We start from the raw sequence: 24524 nt of genomic DNA, 5'->3' as shown, positions 1-24524 counted from the left end.
TTTGGGTGTAGTTTTCTTTGTTAAGACCACCAATACCTGGTTTATCCCATTAAGAATCTTCAATGTGGTTTGCTTATAAAACCTGGGCTGGCTGGATTTATACTTATATCTCTTTGAATCCTTACCTTCAGTGGGGATGAGAAAAGGGGTATTTTCTTTTTCCCATTGATAAAGATCAACAAGATGTTACTGGAAGCAGCTAAATAATGGTTAACATCAGGTCTCTACCCTTTTGCTAGTTTATGGCATGTTAACTTTTCTTTTGTGATCCTACTCTTTTTATATGTCCAAACTATTTGCTTATGATTGACCTAACATCCTGAAATTATTTTCATGAACCTTTAATATTACAGAATTAATTTTAAATATTGTAAATAACAGAAGATGCAATATTACAGTTTTAATGTAATTAATATGGTATATTACGGTAATCACATGTTTCTTATCCTTTTTATGTTGCTTTGGAATGCAAGTTTGTGGTATGGTTTTAATCACTAATTTACTTCTTGCCAGTAGAGAGCCAATTTTTTAAATATGATACTTTCATTTTAACCATTAGGTGTTAAAGATGAATGGCCAAATTGTATTTATAACTTTTGTTTTGGTGTTTTGAATTTGATACTTGGATATTTCCTTTAATCTTTCACCAGTTTGTCTGATACAGACACTAATTCAGCAGGGTTCCAGCTGTAACCCAAATATCCCCTCTGTTACACAGCCTGATGCAGTGACGTCAGAGTTTGATAGACCTGTTACGGCAGCATATGTGGCAGAGTGAAATGAGGCAATCTGTGACAATTCTAAACATTTGGGGGCTGCCTGTTCGTTCGTTGATCTGCGTAGGTGCCATGATCTTAATCTTTTATGTTTTCACCTTCTTCTACAATGTGTGAACTGCTTCAAAGTGATTTGGTATCCTGCTGCCCATCAATTCATCAATTTCACTGTGTCACGTTCTGTAAAGAATTATAGGAAGATATTGAGTATTTTCAATTTAAACAAACTCAGAGATCAAAGTGTACATTTGATATCAAGAAACAAATGTTAATGCTGTTGCACCAACACAGTGAATTCTGGAAACAGAAACACCTTACTGTTGTGTACTGTGTTTGAACCATTTGGCTTGACAGGTAAAGCAGTCAGTCATGATATTTGTAGTTAAGTAAATGGGCCACTACCAGATTGGAGGAATACTTGGTCTAGGCAGTGTTCCCAAGACCATGCAGCTCTTTCAATAGAGTAGACTCTGGAGAGTCAAACAAGTGCAGTCTGTGTGGAAACCCTCTCCTGAAGGGACAACTCCATTCTGGGTCCATAAATCTCTTCCAGGAGTCCAGTAATCTACATATTATTTCTCCTCTCTTCATCTTTGGCCTAGTATTCCAAGATGTGTACGCAGTCCCTAAGATCTGTAACGTGTTACTGGAATTCTGGTATGGAAGGTCATTTTGAAACTAGGGATTTTTCAGTTTATTTTAGTCTGTCAAATAGCTTTCTTGTTTTCAGAGTTTAAATTATGGAATGAGAGCTGCTGCTGAAAAAAGGACTTACTGCGATTTTCCAAACTTAATGCTCCAGCTGCTAACTTGGGCTTCGCTGATGAATCTGGCCATATGTCAATCTTAAATACTAGAGCTACACATGATTCATTGACAGCCACAAGTATGGCATCCAAGCGTGAGCAGATTGCAATCACCTCATTAGCTCCAGTGGGGTACATCACCACCAAAATGTTTGTGTATGAAGGCTTTTCCCCTGTCCTGGTAATTTGAGAAAGGACAACAGTGCAGCTTGGATTTCATCACCTTCTGCCCTTGTGAAACATATCCACATTCACTTGGTTGGACCACACACTGAGGCTCCTCACTTCATTATCTTTGGTGACCCCACTCAGCCCTGCGAGGATAGCCTCTGCAGACTCTTGAGTATTGACTAACTTTTATGAAATCTAAAGATTTAGGTGCCGATTCCGATCCTGGAAAAACCGGGTACGAACCGTCGGTCGGAGCGTTTTCTCCGTCCGACTCGTACCCGGGAAAAAAACATTACAAACATGCAAGTACGATTCGCACGGAAACACCATTTCCGTACGAATCGTAAAAAACACCGACCGACGAAAATATACATACAAATGCGATCCGGGAAAGCGCCGACGTGACATCGGGACGCATTCAGGCTGCGTTTCACGAACCAGGAAGTACGATTCGAACCGACAGCAGTCCGGACGGCAATATTTTTACGGCACCCAAAAAGTGCCGGAAAAGCGAAGTACGCTGCGATGCGAGCGGAATTGGGGGCCCGGTACGCGCCATCCCCCCCCAGCCCCCCGTATGTATGCGCCATCCCCCCCCCTGCCCCCCGTATGTACGCGCCGTCCCCCCCCACCCCATAGCGCTGGGGGTCCGCGCTGTACATACGGGGGTGGGGGTACGCTCCGTACATTTGGGGGGTGGGGTCCGCACCGTACATTCGGGGGTGGGGGTACGCTCCGTACATTTGGGGGGTGGGGGGTCCGCACCGTACATTCGGGGGGTGGGGGTACGCTCCGTACATTCGGGGGGTGGGGGGTCAGCACCGTACATTCGGGGGTGGGGGTACGCTCCGTACATTCGGGGGTTGGGGTGGGGGTCCGCACTGTACATTCGGGGGTGGGGGTATGCTCCGTACATTCGGGGGGTTGGGTGGGGGTCCGCACCGTACATTCGGGGGTGGGGGTACACTCCGTACATTCGGGGGGTGGGGTTGGGGTCCGCACCGTACATTAGGGGGTGGGGGTACGCTCCGTACATACGGGGGTGGGGGTACACTCCGTACTTTCGGGGGGTGGGGTGGGGGTCCGCACCATACATTCGGGGGTGGGGTTACGCTCCGTACATTCGGGGGGTGGGGTGGGGGTCCGCACCGTACATTCAGGGGTGGGGGTACGCTCTGTACATTCGGGGGGTGGGGTGGGGGTCCGCTCCGTACATACGGGGGTGGGGGTACACTCCGTACTTTCGGGGGGTGGGGTGGGGGTCTGCACCGTACATTCGGGGGTGGGGTTATGCTCCGTACAATCGGGGGTGGGGTGGGGGTCCGCACCGTACATTCGGGGGTGGGGGTACGCTCTGTACATTCGGGGATGGGGGTACGCTCCGTACATTCAGGGGGTGGGGGTACGCTCCGTACATACGGGGGTGGGGGTACGCTCCGTACATTCGGGGGGTGGGGTGGGGGTCCGCACCGGACATACACGGAGGGGGACTGGGGGTACAGCGCGTCCATCCACTGGGGGGCTGGGGGTACGGTGCATCCATCCGCGGGGGGAGGGGCTGGGGGGGACGGCGCGTACATACGGGGGGCTGGGGGGGACGGCGCGTATGCGGGCATGTCTCCATGGTTGCTATTGAGGTTCGCTCCGTGCGGTGTTTTTTCCATACGGTTGTACAATCGGATGGACGGGATGGATCGTACTTGCGCGCTCGGACTTCATTTTTCCGATTCGTACGTAAAATCATCCGGGGACGTGTCGGACACTTTTTCCGACCCGAGGACGTGTGGGGGAATTTTCCCAATGCGATTCGTATGTATTTTTTCCCATGCGAATCGTACTTGCCAGTTTGTACGGTACTTGTACGATTCGGATGGAAAGAAATCCGAAAATTTTTCCAGGATCGGAATCGGCCTCTTAGTTGAAGAACCATCTGTGTACGAGGGTTAACTTTCTGGAACACATTGTTTAAGGAAATTAGACATTTACCTAAAATTCTGAAAAACTCTGAGAACCCATCTTTTCTGCTCATCTTAAAAGCAATTGAATCTGAGTTACTCAAGCAAGTCCTACTTAATTTTTATTTGGCCAGATGTTTAAGAACCAATGTATACCAAAGGATTATTTCAATTTACCCATCATTGCCAAAACCACCCTCTCATATAATATTGTCAAAGAGAAAGTCTTGTAGCTGAAGACCTGCTGGCTATTTTAATTGATTATTATTTGACATGTAGAGGATTGTTGTTCTAGCGTGACTGTACCCTGCTTCCCCTTCCCCTAGTGCTTTTATGAGGTGTGCAGAACTTCCCATGCATGAAGCATTCTCATAATCTTAAACAGGAAGCAATCATAACTTGGATGATCATTTTATGATGGGGCAAAGATTTTTCTCGAAGGTTTGAGCGATAATAAATCAGAGATGGTAATTTGATTCCATAGTTTTTCAGAGACAAACCTTTCTCCTTAATGAACCTAGGTTCTTGATAGATGCCAAGAGAACTGGGGCTATTCCCAAGGAGCTAGGCCACCATGATTTAGACCATGATATAGATGGATTTCCACAAAAAGGCCTTCATTGAGGAAACTCTGAAACCTGCCTTGATGGACAGTCAATTGGACATCCAAGTTGCTTGTAGCCTGCATAGGTGTACAAATAGAAACCAAATAACCAAATGTACCAATTCAGATAATAGATGTAAAAAAGGATAAGACTCAGGGAAGACCATTCAGCCATTTTAAGGTGAGGCTCTCCATGCTCATGGCTTTGAGGGGTCCGTCCATGATGTTCTGGAAAACTGTGGGGAAGGTCGCAGAGAAGGCTACAAGAATAAGGGCTGCTCTGCCACCTCCATTTCATGTCATGTCGACAGACATCATCAAAAGATCTAGCCAACGTGATGTGCACTGAAGCCAACTGTGCCAAGTCATGGAGGACATGATTCTTCAACAACAGAGACATCACCTTGTCCATAGCACTTTCTGGAACCTCAGTGGTAACAGGAAGCAAAGAGATTGTCTGAAAGTTACTTAAGATGCTTCAACTGACCAAAGGTGTTTAAGTAATTCCTCTGTACTATGACCGATATCAAAGGCTGGCTGCAGAGGTTAGTAATGACTGCAGCTAACATCTCTGAATCCAATTGAAGGATTCTGACCTCGTATGGACCACTAGGGAACCCAGACTTAATATCACTGTGCTTGTCCATAGTGCTGTCAACTGAAAAGTAGAAAAGGCTTACAAAGTAGTTAATTTAGAGAGCTGCAAGTTTGGGTTGTGAAAAATGATTAGCATTAGGATCTCTGAGCCTAAGAGTAACAGAAGAATATTTTCAAAGCTGTACTTAAAAAAGTCCGAAAGATCATACCATAGAAACTCAAAGTTGGGAGTAGTCTTTCACCAAATTATGCGCTGAAAGTTGAGAGACGATTAATAAATATGTCTTTATAAATATTGGTATCGGCGCAAATGCGTATAGAGTAGTGGCCATAGATAGTATTACTTTTTTTTATAACATTTTTAATCTAGTCTGATATTCTAATTTAGTTGAGGAGTCAAGTTTTGTGGTCCACTTACTTTCAGATTCTCCAAAGATTATTTCGAGGCACAAAGCTCTGCGAAGAGCCAGAAAGCAGCTTTCCTTGTATGCCTTTCAGGAACTTTTTTCAAGTTACTGACTAAGTTGATGTTACATAAATCATCATAAAAATCTCACGGCTTCCGTTGCTGCACCATAGAAAAATTGGATGGAATAACTTTAAACTAAGAATGCACTGGTGAAGAGATTGAAGTGGGGGTCAACTGTCAACTTATGTTTAAAATAATATCAAAGAGGTTGGCCACATGATCTATCCACTGCAGAAGAATCGAGGCCTCTATTAGTGTGTCACCTAGACTAGAAAAGGTTTAAAATAAATATGATAGAGACGTCTAGCCGCAGATTCCTTCACTTTTGAATGCTCTCCAGGCGCCAGTCTGGATTCAGACATTTTCCAGCAGTACCTCTGCGTGCCAGGGGACAGCGTCGTAGGGCTCCCTGATGACATTGACTCCGGTCATGAGGTCAGTGGAGCCATATAAGTCCCCTCCAGCGCGCAGACAACAGTTTCTTCTTTTCCGGATCCAGACTAGCGCCTGTGGAGAATTCAAAAGATAAGGAATCCGCGGCTTCGCTGGGTTGCTACCAGATATTACGTTACCGAAGGTATGTAACTTTTACAACCAGCTACATGTTTTTTTGGGAAAAGCATGAAGCTGGCCTAAAAAGGCCATCCCAGATCTTGAATCTGACTGCATGAGAAGTGAAAGCTGATAGCTTTTTCTCTAGTGCCCATTGCAAGACTCATGACCTCTTCTGGGGGTATTGTTTCAATTTTCATTTATCTGTAAAGTATTCGCTCATTGCCTTGCTGCAGCTGTTTTTGTTATTCATCTACTGTTTTTCACACCCTCCACGCAGGCTGTTAGGTGTTTTTCTTTTAACTACATCAAATTGAATAAAGGTTACTTAAAATATATAGATAATAAAACAGAATTGGTGTCTACAAAAATAATATATATGAGTGTAATGTAGGTCATTCTAGAAAATTGTAGGGAAATGTGCTAATGTAGTATTACATTGCTATATTAACTATGTAGCATTTAATGTGACAATGCTGGGGTTATTTTTCTTGTGAATTAAACATACTTTATTGTTTTCAGAGTTTAACTTATGGATTGAGAGCTGCTGCTGAGAAAGGACTTTCTGCGATTTTCCATACTTGCTGCCGTAAGGTTCCAGCTGCTAACTTGGGCTTCGCTGATGAATCTGGTTATGCGCTAATTCACCGTGCTGCCTTGCACAACCATACACCAATTATCGTACAGCTGGCAAGGGCAGGATTGAACCTGAATCAGAGACGCATTTATCATTCTACAGATCATGGTATGTGTTTTACAGTTCTAAACACATTGAAGGATGGGGATAATTGTGTGAGTTGCACATAGAAACGTTACTGCATGCATCTATTGATGTTCATAGTCTCATGGGGTTGTTTCACAAACATTTCTCCTCAGTCTTTTAGAATTGATGTACTTGTTTCTTCCCAGGTTTTAGCTATCTCACTTGTCGTATTTACAGATTTTGGTACTTTACTGCCCTAATGCTTCCAGTACTGAGAGATACTCCATGGTGCAGGGGACTTCGTTATTGAGTCTTCAATCTGCTTACCAGCATTTGTAATAGGAAAAGGACACATTGGAATGCATGTCCTGCTCCTTTTTGTTATTTTTTCTGCAGCTACAATGTGCTCACATTATTTCCTTCACTCTTCCAGCCTCCTACCCCATTTTTCTCTTCTCACTCTCCATTTCAGACTCTGTCACTGAGCACTTATACTGTGTCGCTCACTGTCTCTCGCTCCTCCTCCACTTGACTTTTACAGTCTTTCTTTGCTTTTTCCCTCACACATCTCCATTTATTTTAAATCTCAATCACCTCACCATCCTCCCTGCTACATGACTGCTCAATAAATTATTTCTGACAGAGGAGGTTTTATCTTTGTGTAATACATACAATTATCCCATGTATTTTGTCATCAATAATACATGTTTCCATTGTATGAAATGCATTTAAACGTACTTTGAGAGGGCCTATTATTTCACAACATTACAAAGTAGAAAAATTGTGCTATTTAAAATCATTTAAGAAAGCTATTCGTGATTGAGTGTCAGATGTTCAGAAGATGTCTTCGAGAAGAGTCTCATAAAAGGATAATAGCCAAAGGCACCATAAGCATTACTTTTTAACATCAGGATTAGTTAAACAGCAAAATATTTGGACAAAGAACTTACTAAAAAGCTGAGTTCACTGGTGAAATGCTAATATGGTTAGTAAAGGGGGGGGAAAATCACATCACTAGCTTTAAAAAAATCCAGAAACTGGTCATTATATAGTGGGTAGCAAAGAAATAAAAATATAATGCTTCATCACAGAAGAACATTATACAAATCAGATATTCCACCTTCAAAGGCCACTATAAATGAGTATCTTTATTTTCTCTTAACTCCCTAAATTTCAGATCAGGTAGCAGGATCTATCATTTCCCCATTTATGGAAGCAGAATTATTCCTACCATAGAAATACATCTAAGTGGAAAGATGGGGGTAAGATGGATACCCTGGATAATTCTATAAAACCTTCTCTCTCCAGTTGGAAACTCTGTTACTTTAGTTATGTGTCCATGCCAGTGGGGATATCCCAGCTATATTTAAAAATGGCACAGTGGTCAGCTTTCTCAAATCCAGCAAACATCCAGAGGAGCCCGCATCTGGTGATCCAATTACTTTGTTAAACAGGGATTACGAAATCATTGCAAAACGTACAGCTGATAGACTGAGGCACGATCGTAAAATATCTATTTCATCACTATCAATAGATTATCGATGGATGCTATTGTACACACCTGCCCTGTCACACAAAATAAGAACAATGTTTCGGATAAATGATCTAGGTGTAAAGAATGAAACTATAAGTTTTTGGTATCATATAGCTTGGGCCTGCCGATAGTTGCAAACGTATTAGTGGGAAATATTTTCACATGCCATTATCTGTGTGGATATGGAAGTATCACAACCAAAAAAATATCCTCCTCCTAAGGGTGGCAGTATTCATAGGGAAGGAAAATAAGCTACACCTATACACCACACTCAGTGGCGGGGAAAAAGGAACAACCTTTTTTTTAATAAAGCCCTCACCCACTTTAGTAGTGTCATGCTTCATCATCGGGTTCACCCTCATTTCTAAAGATCAGGTTGGGCTCGACAATGTTTCAGGGAACTCTTTCAAGAATTTAGTTTTCTTTGTGGGGGGGGAGAGGTAATTTACAATTAGATAAAATTTCTCATCCAACCTCAGGTTGTCTCTTTCTTGACGGGGAGGATGGAAAAGATTAAAAACTATATATTCACCAGGCATACATGATATTGTGGTCCTATAAAACCAATTTTAAAACACCAGCTTGTTTTTGCCCTACTCTACTGGCCTAACAAAAGTCCTGGGCATTCATCAGGGCGGATTAGTGGTATTGTTCCCCCAATGACGCACTACTATGATTTAAAGCAGATCATGCGTGATTAAGGTGCATACTTATGATAATTTATATGTCATCACTAACGAAGTGCAGCTATGTTTAATGTGATGGGCTACATTTTAATTATTTTGAATAAACGGTAGTTAAGGGTTAAATTATATTTATATTATTAGAACTGTATTACCCAGTGGTAGTCGCCACTGGGTAGTTATAGTCAGGTCTGCCTTTCCATATAACTTTAGCTCTGTTTGACGAATCTTCACAAAGCTTTCCAAAAAAGTCTCACACACTTCAGCTTTTTCCTGGAAAGTTTTGGGGCAAACCGTCAAGAGGGGGCTGAGAAAAAGGGAGATCCCAAAACACATTTTCCTCAATAATTTTTCCAAAGAAAAATTGAACGCTGGTAATGAAAAAAAACACCGAACAGATTTACACCACATTTGACAGAAAGCTGGATCTTAGCGCAGAAAGTGAGCTTTTTGTGATTTGGTATAAATCCATTCAGTAGTTTCTGAGCAATTAATACTCAAAACCTTTCTATATTTCATGCCAAAGAGGATCTGTGGCCCGATAGATCTTAAGCCGAGATCTGATAGGCTTCCACGCCATCAATGCTGTGGTAACAGCCATCTTTGGACTCTCCAAAAAAGTTTAAGGGTCAGGAAAGGGACCGATGTGAGCAAGGAGCAGTATGCTCCGAAATGCGTACGATTGAGGCCGAATAAAATAATTAAAGTTACCACACAATGCGTCGTCATCCTTGGTTTGAAAGGAGTTGTGCGCGATATATATATATGTATATGTATATATATATATATATATATATATATATATATATATATATATATATATATATATATATATTCACTGAAAAAACCATAGGTTTCTGGCACGTTATAGTTAGGAATTAGCATTTAAAAAACTTTAGAAATTCACTGAAAAAACCATAGGTTTCAGGGGCGTTATAGTTAGCTGGACCTTTCACTCGTACACAACCATTGAAATTCCCCCGTTATAGTTAGTTCAGCTAACTATAACTCGCGCGCCCGCAATGCACTGTTGATGACGTCACATATTACATCACTCATGACATGGTCAGTGACATCACACATGACGTCACTGATGACATCTCAAATGGCATCACTGATGACATCATCCAGTGAATGTGTGTTTTTCTGAAAATTACATATGTTTTATATATGTATATCTCAAGGTCGATGGAAGAATAAATGGGTATATAAGTGTCTAATGATTTGTTTTTGAAAAATTAATTGTATAACTGACTGATTAAGTGTATCTTAGTGAATACATGGCTTAGTGAGTAATGTTTAAATATGTAAATATCTGTATCAGTCTCTCACTTTGTGTATAAGTGGCTGCATGGGTTGGTGAGTAGCTACATTAGTGTCTATATAGGTTATTACTTGGTTTTTTGAGTATCAGTATGAGTGTCTGTATGGTTCGGTGGGGGGTATTACGTAGTGCATAGGTGCATGAATGAGTGACTCACTGTTTGTATGTGTTGAAGACAGCATGTGTGCAGGACTGTATGGGTGGATGAGTGTGTGCATGGATGTGTTAGTGAGTGAATGACTGTCTCAATAGTGTCTTTATGAGTAACTACATACGTTTTAAACTAGTATATGTGACTATTGGTGTATATAAGTGAGTATATGTGAGAGTGAGAGATTGAAAGAGTTCCTGTATGAATAAGTATGTGTTTCTATAAGTGATTGTTTAAAAGACTAAGTATGTGTAAGTTTCTGTAGAAGTAAGTGTGGTGGTGTGTGTATAACTGTATATGCAAGTAAATGGATGTTTGAAGCAACAGAAGTCCTCAAAGACGAAGAAAAGTGCAGGAAGAAGGATAACGTGCAGAAAGAACAAACAGAAGAGCAGAAAGAAGCCTTGTTTCAAAATCATCCTGTACTCTCAACTTTTTCAGACGGATACTGGTGGTAACTGAGTCTGACTAACCAGTCCTAGAGCCAGTGCTATGTTAAAAGACACTAAGAATACAGTGAAAACACCTACATACACTAGGGAACACTATGCGTTGGGGTCCCCCTGTGATCAGCATGACCTCCTCTGTAAGCCCCTAGTATATAATAGGGCAGGGGATTAAAACTACCTCTTAATACGCGCCACAGGGCGTGTTTGCACACGTCACCTCAGGCCCCGTCCCCGCCCTTCACCACTGTGTAAACGCGCCCTGTGGCCGTTCTAGGCTGAGAGATTAAGTCCCCTTGAATCCTAAGGGTCCCTAGGGTCAAACTAGCTCACTAGGTACCTCCAGTAAGCACCACAGAGCTGCGTTGCATAGAGGTGTAAAAAGGGACGTGGCCTCAGAACACCTGTCTGCAACGCAGCTCCCTGGCGCATACTGGAGATACCTGTTGGACTAGTTGGCCCTCAGGGACCTTCAGTATTGAAGGGGAATTAATTCCTCAACTTACAACTGGCCAGGGGGCGCGTTTGCAGAGTGCTGCAAGGAGGGGCGTGGCCTCCGGCGCGATGCCGGTCTTTTATTTTTTTAAGAAGGAGGGCTGTGTGGCCCCCCTTCTTTTTCTAATTTACTGGCCCTGGGGACCCCATCCCCCAGGGCCTGCACCCTCATTTATTTTGTTGAAAAAAATAAATTTGGCCCTCCCAAGGCCTTAATCGGCCCTGGGGACCCCAACCCCCGGGTCATGGCCTTTTTTAAAAAAAATTCTTTAGGAGGGGGCTGCGTTGCCCCTCTCCTCAGGCCACTTATGGCCCCGGGGACCCCATCCCCCGGGGCCGGCCTTTGTTTCTTATTATTTTTAAAAAATATATATTTATAGAAACACCTAGGACATGCTGGACAAACCGTATGTACCTATCACCATGACGATTTGCGTGATACTCATTAAAAGGCGACTATGCATAGAATGAATCCACATGGAATGTATTTACACCAATAGTGAAGCTCTGACGTGTCTGACGCCCTACCGTGCCTAATCCCGGCGCCCCCGCGGGTGGGTACTCTCCAAGTAGACACCCTTGTCGTTTATTTATACAAACATGGGTAGCTATTGACGGGCACATTTAATATACGCGCACACCAAACCATTCAAAGGGGATTCGACAAAAATTCGACCAAACTATGCAAGAAACCCCCCTCACGGTTAATAAAACACACATCCACCGCCGGATGTGTAATACATTTTATTTTACTCTCTGGAAAGGAGACGAACCTCACTTGAGAGTCACAGCGTGCTCCTGGCTGAGCCCAATGCTGTGTTACACCCACCAGTGCCCGCCGAGTGCCTCACTCCTCTGTGTTGTATTCCACCAGCTAGTGGATATGCTATGACACTCTCTAGCTCATGTGCACTGTAACACCACCCTGTGAATATGTGTGAGAAAGTGCCATCTTTCTTGCCTGGTATGCCCCCACTTTTTGCTGAATTGCTGAATGTACTTTGACTGAGTGTACCCTGGACTCCTGCCAATCAGGTGCCCAGGGCCTATGTTCCTTACCTAAAACACACAAACTCCCAATTGGCAAACCCTGGCCACATGTCAGCCCCTGGTAAATGGTACCCTAGGTACCCAGGGCCTTGTGACCAGGGAAGGCCTCTAAGGGCTGCAGCACTCATTGTGCCACCCTTAGAGGCCCTGTACCCTTACACACACACACTGCCTTTGCAGGCTGGGTGTCTGGGTGCAGGACAAAACAAAGAGTCGACATGGCACACATCTCTGTGTACCATGCCCATCACCTACACTGCCAAGGCATATATCAGCCACCCCTCTGGCTGGGTGCCTTATGCCAATGGCGTGGGCACAGGAGCAGGAGCCCTGTGCCCCTACAGTACCCAGGTCCCTTCCTGGGCACTGTAAGTGCAGTGCTGCCATTTAAGAGTACATGGTGCTGAGAGCTCGTCAAACACGAACTCCACAGCACCATAATGGCAACACTGAAGACCGGGAAGTTTGGTATCAAACTTCTCAGCACATTAAACCCACACTGATGCCAGTGTGGAATTTAATGTACCAAGCACCCCAGAGGGCATCTTAGAGATGCCCCCTTACAACTAACCTACAATCCACATCTGCTCTGAGGCTGCCCAGGCTGCCACACAGCAGACACGTTGCTGGACCCCTGGGTGGGCGAGCCCCTGCTCTCCCGGGCCTGCAACAACGCACATCCTGGGCGAGGTGATAAATCTCCTCCCCCAGAATGAGTAAAGGGAAGTTTCAAAGGCATGCCGCCTCTGTGAGCTTCCCCAGGCCACTGCAACCCCCACTCTGGCGGGAAGCTTGGCCGGAAACCCCAAACAAGGACAGGGGATGTGCCAGCCTGCCCACCCCACCCCTCAGGTGGGGGAGGCGAGGTGAAGCACATCTCCGGGCTCTCGCCATCTTGAAGATGGGAGGCCCTACCCTATCAGGACTAGGCTACTGCCCCCCTCCCACAGGAGAGAGGCAGGATAGGGGGTGTACCGACCCCAGGACAGGGACCCATTGGTCCCTGGCCTTCACCTACCTGTAACGCCCCTAAATCTAGTATTTAGGGGCACCCTGAACCTTCCTTCCCCAGATTCCAGATTTGAAACTACAAGAAGAGCAAGAAGAACAAAGACCTGCCCTGCAGCTGCTAAAAGAGGAAGACACCAACTGTTTTGGCCCCAGCCCTACCGGCCTGTCGACCCTCGAACCTGCTCCTGCTCCAGCGCGGCATCTCTCATGGCCAGCAACCTCACCAACCCCGGAGGACCTGGCTACCTTTTGGCTCTAAGCCCCTGGGACTCCCATGAGTAGAGGCTCTACTCGAAACCTATCTCTAACCCCTGGCAGCAGCCCGGAACCGCGAACCCAGCACACTCTGCACCAGCCGAGCCTGGCCAGTGCCGGAGTGAACAAAGACCCTGAGGACGACCCCACGGCGACTGTGACCCTGAGTCCGGCACCCAAGGACCTCCCTCGATATTCCTGAAGAAGCCTGCAGCCTCAGAACCAGGTGCCCCCCCAACCGCGATCAACTGAGGGTAAGATTTCCCGACACCTAAAGGCACCCCTGCACGCGGCGCCCCACGGCCCCCTGTGTCCAACCCTGGGGTACCTACCTATCCTCCAACTACCCAACTTACCTCTCGAAGTGGTGGTGGCACCTGAAGAGTTCTCGTCCCCGAGCTTGCAGTCTTTTTCCTAACCGGAGATTTCCCATTGACATCCATTGAGCGCCCGAAGGCTCAAAAGCACTCTGCACCCAGCCGCCCGAGTAGCCCTGGCAGTGAAAACTCTACTCCTTCCTACTTCCCCACTTGCCCTGAGTACGTGACCAGGAGCCCAGCTCCCACAGCCGCGTGGCTTGCCAGTCAGCAGCCACCAAACAAGGCCCCCCTATCCCTAATAGGATAACATTGGGCCTAACTCTCTCTGCACCCGGCCGCCCTAGAGCCGCTGAGGGTGAACCAACTGTACCTACCTGACCCTGTGCCCAGAACCTCAACTCTGCCATGCGAGTACTTACCCTTAAACCGCAAACTCTATTTTCCTCATAGGGTAACATTGACTGGCTTTTTCCTGAAATTTCTTCAAAGTGTGGACTTTTCAAATCTTCAAATATTCACCAAAAATCAGCCGTGTGACAAAAACAAATTTACTCACCTGTTCCTAGGTGAACTCCCAGTGCTGGATCTTGATGCCCAGCACTGACTCTGAAAAATCTCTACAACTGTACTTACCCTTAACTCAATTTTCTTCCATGGGAAACCATTGACTGTTTTTCTGTGAAATTTCTTCCAAGTGTCCATTTCTGCAATCTTTAAATATTCTTCAAAAATCGTATAATATCTGAAAACGTAATTGCTTACCTGTTTTGGATAAAGGTCCCAGTACTGAGTCTAGGCACCCAGTACTGGATTACAAAAGTAACGAGAACATACTGTACCTGTAACCTGCATTTTCTTCCATAGGGAATCATTGATTGTTTTCTCTGAAAATTTTTTAAGTGTCAACTTTTAAAATAGCTAAATATTAGTTAAAAATCATTACAGTACTTAAGTCGACTTTCATCACTTGATTCTGAGAACTGACCCAGGTCTGAATCTAGGATCCAGTCCTGGAATTCCAAAAGTAATCTAAAAAGTAATCTGTTGCAAATAACTTGAATTTACCATTGAGCTCAATGTATTGTTGTGTTTAAAAATAGAGTTTCCTACTGCAACCTCTTGTAAATGTTTACTAAAATCTATTGCATATTGCAAAAGTATTTATATGAAACATCTACTGTTGAGAAAGTATCTTTTAACTCCAAGTGTTGGTTGTAAAATAAAACAAGCATATATTTTTTATATATAAACCATTGGCCTAGAGTTCAGTTATTGAGTGTGTGAAACCATTTGCTGACTGAGTGTGTACAACAAATGCTTTACACTGTCCTCTGGTACTGCCTTACTGCTCGACCAAGCTACCACTTCAGAGAGTAAGGTTATACCTAACTTTAACCTCTGTCAAACCCTGGGGGACTGTGGACTCTGTACACCCTGTACCTATTAAGGAACACTATATACAGAGCCACTTTCTCACAATATGTCATGCCACACTTGCCATTGCACAGGTTATATTGCCCCATCTAACGTGCCTTCCTCGATGCCTATGTTATAACGCACAGCGCTATGCCATACATATTACAATCTGGGATCCATATCTTTGTCACAATTCATATGCAACGTTACACTCCCCAGCACATATTTTATATTACAACTTTAGAGACTAGTTAGGTTACACAACACTGCCCTGTGCATATTACACTCCAAGGCGCATATCGCATAGCACGCGCTAGTGCCTGTGCTATCTCGCGCTCTCCAATGAATCTGTCATTGCGCACAATGTATTGCATATTATATTTCACGGTTCATCTTATATCACACTTTTTGGTGCATAGTTTATACCATATACTATATCTAGTTTTCATTTCCAATCGTGCTCTCAGGACTATGTTCTATATAACATTGCGTCCACCTACCCTTTTCACGGGCATTACATTTTGCGATGGGGGGTGGAGGGTCAGGGGGTGTTTCTGCCAAGTGAGCCCGGAGTCACAGTCACAAACGTCCTCTTGTTCCTGAATAAAAGTGAGATTATGCTGCATACTTGTTCATATTTCAAGTGGTTCGCAAGACATACATTTTAAAAACAATAAAGTTCCCTAATACCCACCTTCTCTGAACAGTTAGCTTGCTGCCCCATCCACCTCCTCCCTATCCTCTGTTGTCTGAATCCATGGACTAGCCTCCTCCCTCCTGCCATGCATGGTCTGATGTGCTGCCACTGCCCTCCATTTAGCATGATGTACCAGTCCACTCCTCCTGCCCTCCATTGCCCAATTCTATGGCCCATCATTGACCTCCTGCTTAGCCTCTGTGCTTAGCTTGCTGCCCCTATTCTCCTTCCCCCTGCCCTCCGATGTCTTTGTGCATGCCCCTGATACATCCTTTTTGCCCACCATGTTCCATGGACCTGCCACTCCTATCTACTCTGAGTGTTCTGTTGAGCTGCCACTCCCCTCCCACCTGCCTAGCATTGTCAGATGACTGTAACCTGTCCCTGCCACCTCCACCCTGCCTGTCCACATGCCATGCCCCTATCCCCTTCCTCCTGTCCTCCATGGTCCATTTTACTGCCACACCCTTCTGCCCTCCCTGGTCTGTTGTGCTGCAACTGCTCCTCCTGCCTGCCCCGTGCGGTCTGTTGTGAGGCCCCTTCCTCTGAACTCTCTTGCCTGTGCCCAGGTCCTGTCCCTCCCTTCTATCCTCCATCGTCCTTTTTGCATGCCCCTGCACCCTCCTTCTTGCCCATCATAGCCATTGTGCTGCCACTAACCCTCCTGCTTGCCATGCATGGTCTTCCGTGCTGCCATGGCCCCTCCCACCTTCCCTGTGTGGTCAGCTAGCTGCCCCTGACCCCCTCCCACCTTCCCTCCATGGTCTGTGTGTATGCCATCATAGTCTCATTGTTGCTCTCCATGGTGTGTCTTGTTTCTAGTGCCCAACCTGCCTGACCTCCATGGTCATCTTGCTGCTCCTGCCCTGCCCCCTTGCCCCCAGCCCTCTGTTTCCATGTGCAGACCCCTATTCCCTCCCTCCTGGCTTGTCTGTTCCATTGTAATGCCCCTGATCCGTCCCTCCTGCCCTTTATGGTCTGTTATGCTGCAGCTTTCTCTCATTATGGTCAGCTAGCTACCATTGCCTCTTTCCCCTCTGTTGTTGAAGTGCATGGTCCTGTCCCCTCCCTATTGCTTTCTATGGATTGTTGTGCTGAACTCCCGTCCCGCATGCGCTGTGTGGTGTATTGTGCTGCTGCAAACCCTGATGCCTGCCCTGTAGGGTCAGTTTGGTGCACCTCTCCATGTCCCTCCTGTCCTCTGATATCTGAGTCCATGTCCCTACCCCAATTCCTCCTGCATTCCATGATCCAAGGTACCATACTTGCGAACATTTTGAACATGGTAAGAGGGAGATTTTGAAAAAAATCTGGGGTATTGATTTTCCCCTTTGAGTTACATTGAAAAAGAGGAGATTGTAGACAGGAGACAGATCAAATAAAGCTCATTCGAGCTTAAAAACATTGGACATTTCCTGGCTGAAACGGGTCTGTTGGCATGTATGGTTGTACTACCACTGCCTCTTCCTTCTGCCCACAATGGTCTATTATATTGCCACAGCCTCTCTTGCCAGTCCTGTATTGTTGGTTTGTTGCCCCTGCCCCCCTTTCCACTGCCCTCCATAGTCTGTTGTGCTGCCACTGCCCTTCCTGCCTGCCCAGTGTGGTCAAATTGTTGCATCTGCACTCTTCTACCTGCCTTCAATTTTCAGAGTCCGTGCCCCTGGCCTCTGCCTCTCAACAGTATCCCAATGAACAACTAGATTGCTAACATTCTATATTTATTACAAAAGTGTGGAATGCCTGACGTCATCTTGATGTAATCAAAACTGTAATACCTAGAGTATTTCCTTTAGAAATTACATATATGAGCGGATCTTATTTGCATCAAAATTATGGTTAGTGCTCTAAAAAACTAAAATGAGGACATATTTTCTGAGTTTTCAAATAGCGACAAAGAACTTTTAAATTATTTGTAATCTTTATGTTTTTTTATCCAGTTGACCACTTGATTAAATGTTGCACCTAGGGGAGATTATGTGGTGTTACTTCCAGAGCTGCAGACTTTGCAACTGGGGAACCAGGTTGGAGTTTCTGCTTCAGCTCAACATTCTGCGATTCTGGTCAAATCACTTAATCTCCCCATGTCTACAACCAAAATGAATTTGATCTTGTGTGATGTAACCAATGCTCATGTAAAGCACTCCAATACCTGACAAGTCTGCACTATATAAAACTGCAAACACACAAAAAATAAGTGTTTTGCACACTTCTGTCATTGGGCTACGTGTGGGCTACATCTGGGTGATATTTGTGCTGCATTTGGGCTCTTTTGTCTCTGATGGCCATCTTGGGAGATTTATTTGTTATGAAGTTTCCTAATTTCCTCTTTTACTGCAGTCTCCTCAGTAGGAAATGCTGTCAGTTTTTTACTTTGATTCCATCAAGAAGGTATTCATATATGTCACATATTTGCCATAAATTCTGAATGTTAGCACTCTAGTTGCAAATTAGATCACTGTAGTAAAGCTACTGCTCACCACGGAAGTCTGCTGCTGGTATTAAAAGTGCATGTTTCAGTCTGCATATCAGAATTTTTTAATGAAATAGAAGAGGATTTGAGAAGTCACTCAAAATGTGCCCTAATTTTTCTTTCTTCAGCACTAATCATAATTTCTATGGCAAAATGAACCCCCTCATTGTGTTCCTTTTTAAATTAAATGTTTTAAGTGTTACCAGTTTATTCCAATCAAGATGGCTTCAGGTGTGCCATACTTTTGTCATAAGTAAGACAGTAAGCGCTCTAGTTGTTCTTAAGAACACTCTGGGACATTCTGTCATTGGGCTATACTTGGGCTACATCTGGGTGATATTTGGGCTACATTTGGCCTCTTTTGTCTCTGGTGGTCATCCTGGGAGATTTATTTGTTATGAAGTTTCCTAATGTCCTCATTTACTGCAGTCTCCTCAGTGGGAATACTTTCAGTTTTTTATTTTGGTTCCATCAAGAAGGCATTCAGATGTGTCACACATTTGCCATAAATTCTGAATGTTAGCACTCTAGTTGCTCATTAGATCACTGTAGTAAAGCTACTGCTCACCAGGGAAGTCTGCTGCTGGTATTCAATGTGCATGTTTCAGTCTGCATGTCAGAATTTTTTTATGAAATAGAAGAGGATTTGAGAAGTCAAAATGTGCTCTAATTTTTCTTTCTGCAGCACTAATCATAATTTCTATGGCAAAATGAACCCCCTCATTTTGTTCCTTTGTAAATTAAATGTTTTAAATGTTAACACCTTATTCCAATCAAGATGGCTTCAGGTGTGCCATACTTTTGTCATAAGTAAGACTGTTAGCGCTCTAGTTGTTCGTTAGAACACTCTAGGACATTCTGTCATTGGGCTATACTTGGGCTTCATCTGGGTGATATTTGGGCTACATTTGAGCTCTTTTGTCTCTGTTGGCCATTTTGGGAGACTTATTTGTTATGATGTTTCCTAATTTCCTCATTTACTACAGTCTCCTCAGTAGGAACTACTTTCAATTTTTTACTTTGATTCCATCAAGAAGGCATTCGGATGTGTCACACATTTGCCATAAATTCAGAATGTTAGCACTCTAGTTGCTTATTAGATCACTGTAGTAAAGCTACTGCTCACCAGGGAAGTCTGCTGCTGGTATTGAAAGTGCATGTTTCAGTCTGCATGTCAGAATATTTTTATGAAATAGAAGAGGATTTGAGAAGTCCCTCAAAATGTGCCCTAATTTTTCTTTCTGCAGCACTAATCATACTTTCTATGGCAAAATGAACCCCCTCATTTTGTTCCTTTTTAAATTAAATGTTTTAAGAGTTACCACTTTATTCCAACCAAGATGGCTTCAGGTGTGCCATACGTTTGTCATAAGTAGGACTGTTAGCGCTCTAGTTGTTCTTTAGAACACTCTGGGAAGCTGCAGTAGAACACAAAGGAATCAACTGACATTGTTGGATGTACATGTTTTACTGAGAATGTCAGACTTCATTCTCACTTGACTGAGAAAGATAATGTGACTTTACAGAAAATATGCTCTAAGTTTAGCTTATAGATCACCTTCCAAACCTCTGTGGGAAAAGCATGAGAAAATAGTTTTCTCTCATACATGATTCATGATATCACAGCAGAAGGCTTTTTCACATGGTAAAATCACCTTAGAGCACACCACCATTCCTAAAATGAGTATGGTACCATCAACAAATGATTTATAATGTAACTAAAGTCTTAAAACCTTCCATTAACTGCAATGCTTTTTAATGAGGTGCTATCATGTATATTGGTCTCAAGATGGCTGCCAACACTTCTTGGATGAAGTGCTGACAGCCAATCAGATCTCACGATGAGATGTGTGGTTAGGCTCCGCCCAGATATATATATATGATTTTGCTTTTGATTTTCTCAGGAACTACTGAACGGATTTACACCATTTAAGCAAAAGGCACGTGTCTGAACTGAGGACTACCTCTTTGCCAAATTTGGTGTAATTCCGTTCAGCACTTCGGGCTGTAGCTGCGTCAACAGGTCCCATGGGAAAATGCATGGGGAAAACGCGTTTTGGGACCCCCCTTTTTTCTCAGCCCCCGCTTGACGAATCACCGTGAAATTTTCAGGATAGGAGCAGACCGGAGCTGGCCAAAAGTTTGGAAAATTTCGCGAAGATTCATCAATCGACGCCAACGTTATTCCAAATAGAATGTTGCGGATTTCCTATGGAAAATAGGTCCTAACTATAACTACCTACTGGCAACTGCCAGTAGGTAATATATATATATATATATATATATATATATATATATATATATATATATATATATATATATATATATATATATATATATATATATATATATATATATATATGTAATGAGGTCAAGAAAGACCTTAAAAAGTTGCAGGAAGCACATATTATCGAACCTATTGAAGCTTCAGAATGGTTCTCAACTGTTGTTATCGCAAGACAAACCAATGGTAAGATTAGGCTGTGCATTGACTTGAGGTATTTAAACAACAATATCATAGTGGACCAATTTCCTTTAGCCAGGATTGACAAAATGCTCTTTGTAACTAGAAATAAAAAATGGTTTTCTATTGACCTTTCTTCTGCATATCACCAGATTTGTCTACATCCTTCTAGTAGGGAATTTACAGCCTTTTTCACACCATGTGGTTGCTTCCAGTTTCGCTGCATGCCTTTTGGTTTAGCGTCTGTGGCGGCAGTTTTTCAAAGATTGATGTTGCAATTATCTGGTGATATGCAGGGTGTAATTTTCTTTCAAGATGACATATTGGGTATGGGTTCTAACAATAAAATCCATGATGAACGTCTGAGAGAATTAATGAGCATCTTGCAAAGTAAAGGTTTGACGGCAGAAATTTCAAAATGTACATTTTCAGGAAGGAAAGTTACCTATTTAGGTCATGAGATCAGTGCTTCTAGTATTAGACCTAAAGCCAGTTTAACAAAAGCTATCATTGATGCTCCTGTGCTGAAATCTGAGGATCATCTTAGATTCTTTTTAGGTCTAGTGCAATGTTTATGCAAAACTTTTTGAGAAGTTCTCTGCTATGAGATCTTTACTTAAGAACAAGGTACAGTTTGTTTGGAGTGGTTCCTGTCAGCAATGATTTGAGAAAATTAAGAACGCTATTGGCAGAGCACCCAATTTGCAAGGTTTTGATCCTCTTGCTGGTACCATTGCTACCACTGATGCTAGCAGTAAATGATTAGGCAGTGTCCTCACACAACTGGATGATAACAGTAAAGGAGTTGTGATTGCTGTTGCATCTTGTTCGCTCACTTCTACTGAGGAAAGATACTCAGTAATCGAACGAGAAACTTTGGCGTGTGTGGGCGCTAGAACATTTCAGAAAGTTCTTGTGGGGCTGGAAATTTACACTGCGTTGTGTTCACAAACCACTTACCAAACTTTTAACTACCGAGGATTTGATTAATGCTACAGCAAGGATTGCAAGATTTTCATGAGTCTACAAGATTTTATGTACGACATTCAGTATGTCCCTGGAGTAAAAGCATTTACTACTGATTTTCTCAGTAGAATGTCTTTACCCTTGACAGAAGTAGACAATAGTGCTTGGAACGAATTCTCTGTTACAAATGTGTCACTGATTGGATCCCAGGAAAGTATTAGCAAGGAAGAATGGGTCGAAGCTTAAAGTACTGATGAAGTTTTTCTTGAAGTGAAAGAATGGATTGTGAATGGATGGAGTGGCATGGAAAAAAAGTTGTTGAGCGATGAATACAGAGGTTTTTGGGAAGTTCGTAATGAATTAAGTGTGTGTGATCCGTTAGTTCTACATGGAGACAAGGTGATTCCTCCTGAGAATTTACCAGAAAAGATTATTAATTTGTGTCATGAAGGTCATTCATGCATCACACTCACTAAACACAGGCTCAAGGAGTTAATGGTGGCCCAAGGTGGACATGTACATTGAATGGTTTGTAAGATTGTGTGTCACCTGTGAGATGTCTGGTAAAACTCTTAAAGCTTTTAACCCACCACTGGGGTCTTTGGGATGTCCAAAGCTACCGTGTGAAGCAATTGGGTTGAAGATCATGGGAACCGTCACTTGGCAAGATGGCTCATGAAAATATATTTAGTTCTATTGGATACTTTTTTAAGATGGTTGGAGGTCACTATTGTAGAAGTTATCAACACAAGGACAGTAATTTCGTTTTTGGATGAAATATTTTTAAGGGAGGGATTTCCAGCTATTATCTTCCTGACAATGGGGTGCAATTTAAGTACACTGAAATGAAGAATTACCTTATGGCATCTGGGATTCAACAATGGGTCACTGCTTTATATCATCCCAGTGGGAATGGTATTGTTGAGAGCGTGAAACGTAGTATCAAAGGTGTTTTGCAACTTGCTAATAAAGGTGGCATGTCATGGGATGATGAAATAAAGAAAATGGTTTGGGCTTACAGGAGTACAATTCATGGCACTGTTGGCAAAATCCCATTTTCATTAATGAGAGGTAGTTCCAAAGTGAATCCTGCTTGGATGAAGAGAAGTGAAATCGTTGAGTGTGACATTGAAGATGTGAAAAGATGCATTGTAGAATCCCAAAGAAAAAACAAATTGCATTATGATTACAAACATGGCACTAAACAAGCACATTTTTGTGAGGGGCAATGGGTACGTGTGAAGAGTGCAAAAAAGGTTGCAAAAGGTACCAGCAGATTTAGCAAAAGAAAGAAAGTTGTTAAGGTGATGAATAAACAGGCTTTATTGCACAATGGTAAAGTATGGCATTTTAGTCACCTAGACCCAGTTAGAAATTGAAATGGAAATTGGGAAGATTGTGTGGTTAATGCTGGAAATGTTTGGTGGTTGGATGTTGTGGATTTATCCCTGGATATTTGTCTTAACCAGGGTAATGATGCTAAAGAATTTGCTGAGTGAGAAGAACTTGTTGTTTATGGTGCCAATGGGACATTTGAAGAGATCTCTAAGGAGTATTTACAACTTATGACTAGTACTGATATACTAGATATAAATATGACTAAAATTAATTAATAAAAACTTCCAAAGGAAGAATTGTAAAAAAAACTAAGAATTTGGAAATGTTTGATAGTGATTAGTCAAAAAAAATATTTAAAGGGGGTTTGTGTAGTATTGTAGTCGTTTTCTTGTACTGTAGTTATGGGGTTTATTGTAGAACCTTTCTATCCTTCTGTTCTATGCTCTAGAATTGTATGTATGCAGTAGGATTTAGAATGTATTGCATTATCTACTGGGATAACAATTTAGAAAGATGCCTGGCAGGGGTTGGAATAAATGACCACTGCCAGGTTAAAGTGACGATGTAGTTAGATGAAAATGTCAATGATACCGTAATATTTTGAACAAAAAAAAAGACAGAAACTCACCAGTTATAGTAAGCATAGCTAACTATAACTTTCACCCCGCCATGCACTGCTTATGACATCACATATTACATCACTCATGACATGTGCTATGACATCACTGATGACATCTCAAATGAGTGATAGCAGGGGAAACAGGGATAATTGACCAACTGAGACAACAGGAGTTGGAGTGGGTTGGGTAGACAGACGGGACATAAGACCTGCTATCAAGGAGGTCATGAGACCACATTATGTTCAGTCCTGCTCAGTCACCAACTCTCAGATTATCCAGATCTCACCTGCAAAGTCCAAGATATCCAGGGAGATTGTTTTCTGAACCTCCGATCGGTCTCTACATCTCCTTGATAACATCAAAAGACATGTATTCATGCGGAAGGGATTGAGCTGAACAAAAGGGGTGGGGGTGTTGAGGACTCTAGTTCTTCTGTGTAGGCACTGAAAGGAGGGGGTGATGCATGGGCAGAGGCTGCATCTGGAGTTCCTAGTGGAATGGGGTCCTCAGGAGTTAAGGAGGGGCTGGGTGCAGGTCTAGATGGTGTGGGGTCCTGCCATTGGGACACCACAGATTGGTCTTGTTCAAGGATAGGAGACACAAGATCTTCCTCAGCCTGGCTGGTGGTCTCCAGATATACTGCCCCTT

At 43.2% G+C, this 24524-nt stretch overlaps 1 protein-coding gene across 1 annotated transcript in view; it reads left to right on the top strand.

The window, feature by feature from the left end:
* Positions 1-24524, top strand: part of ANKAR (ankyrin and armadillo repeat containing) — a 1190398-nt gene that overhangs the window by 358277 nt on the left and 807597 nt on the right. Inside the window, exon 7 of the mRNA XM_085646861.1 lies at positions 6453-6675. Coding sequence (XP_085502987.1) covers positions 6453-6675 — 223 coding nt within the window. The remainder of the gene's footprint in view (positions 1-6452; positions 6676-24524) is intronic.

Source organism: Triturus cristatus, chromosome 3_2, assembly GCF_964204655.1.
Source record: "Triturus cristatus chromosome 3_2, aTriCri1.1, whole genome shotgun sequence".
In the NCBI taxonomy this organism is placed as follows: domain Eukaryota; kingdom Metazoa; phylum Chordata; class Amphibia; order Caudata; family Salamandridae; genus Triturus; species Triturus cristatus.
This window is presented reverse-complemented; position numbering and strand designations above follow the sequence as displayed.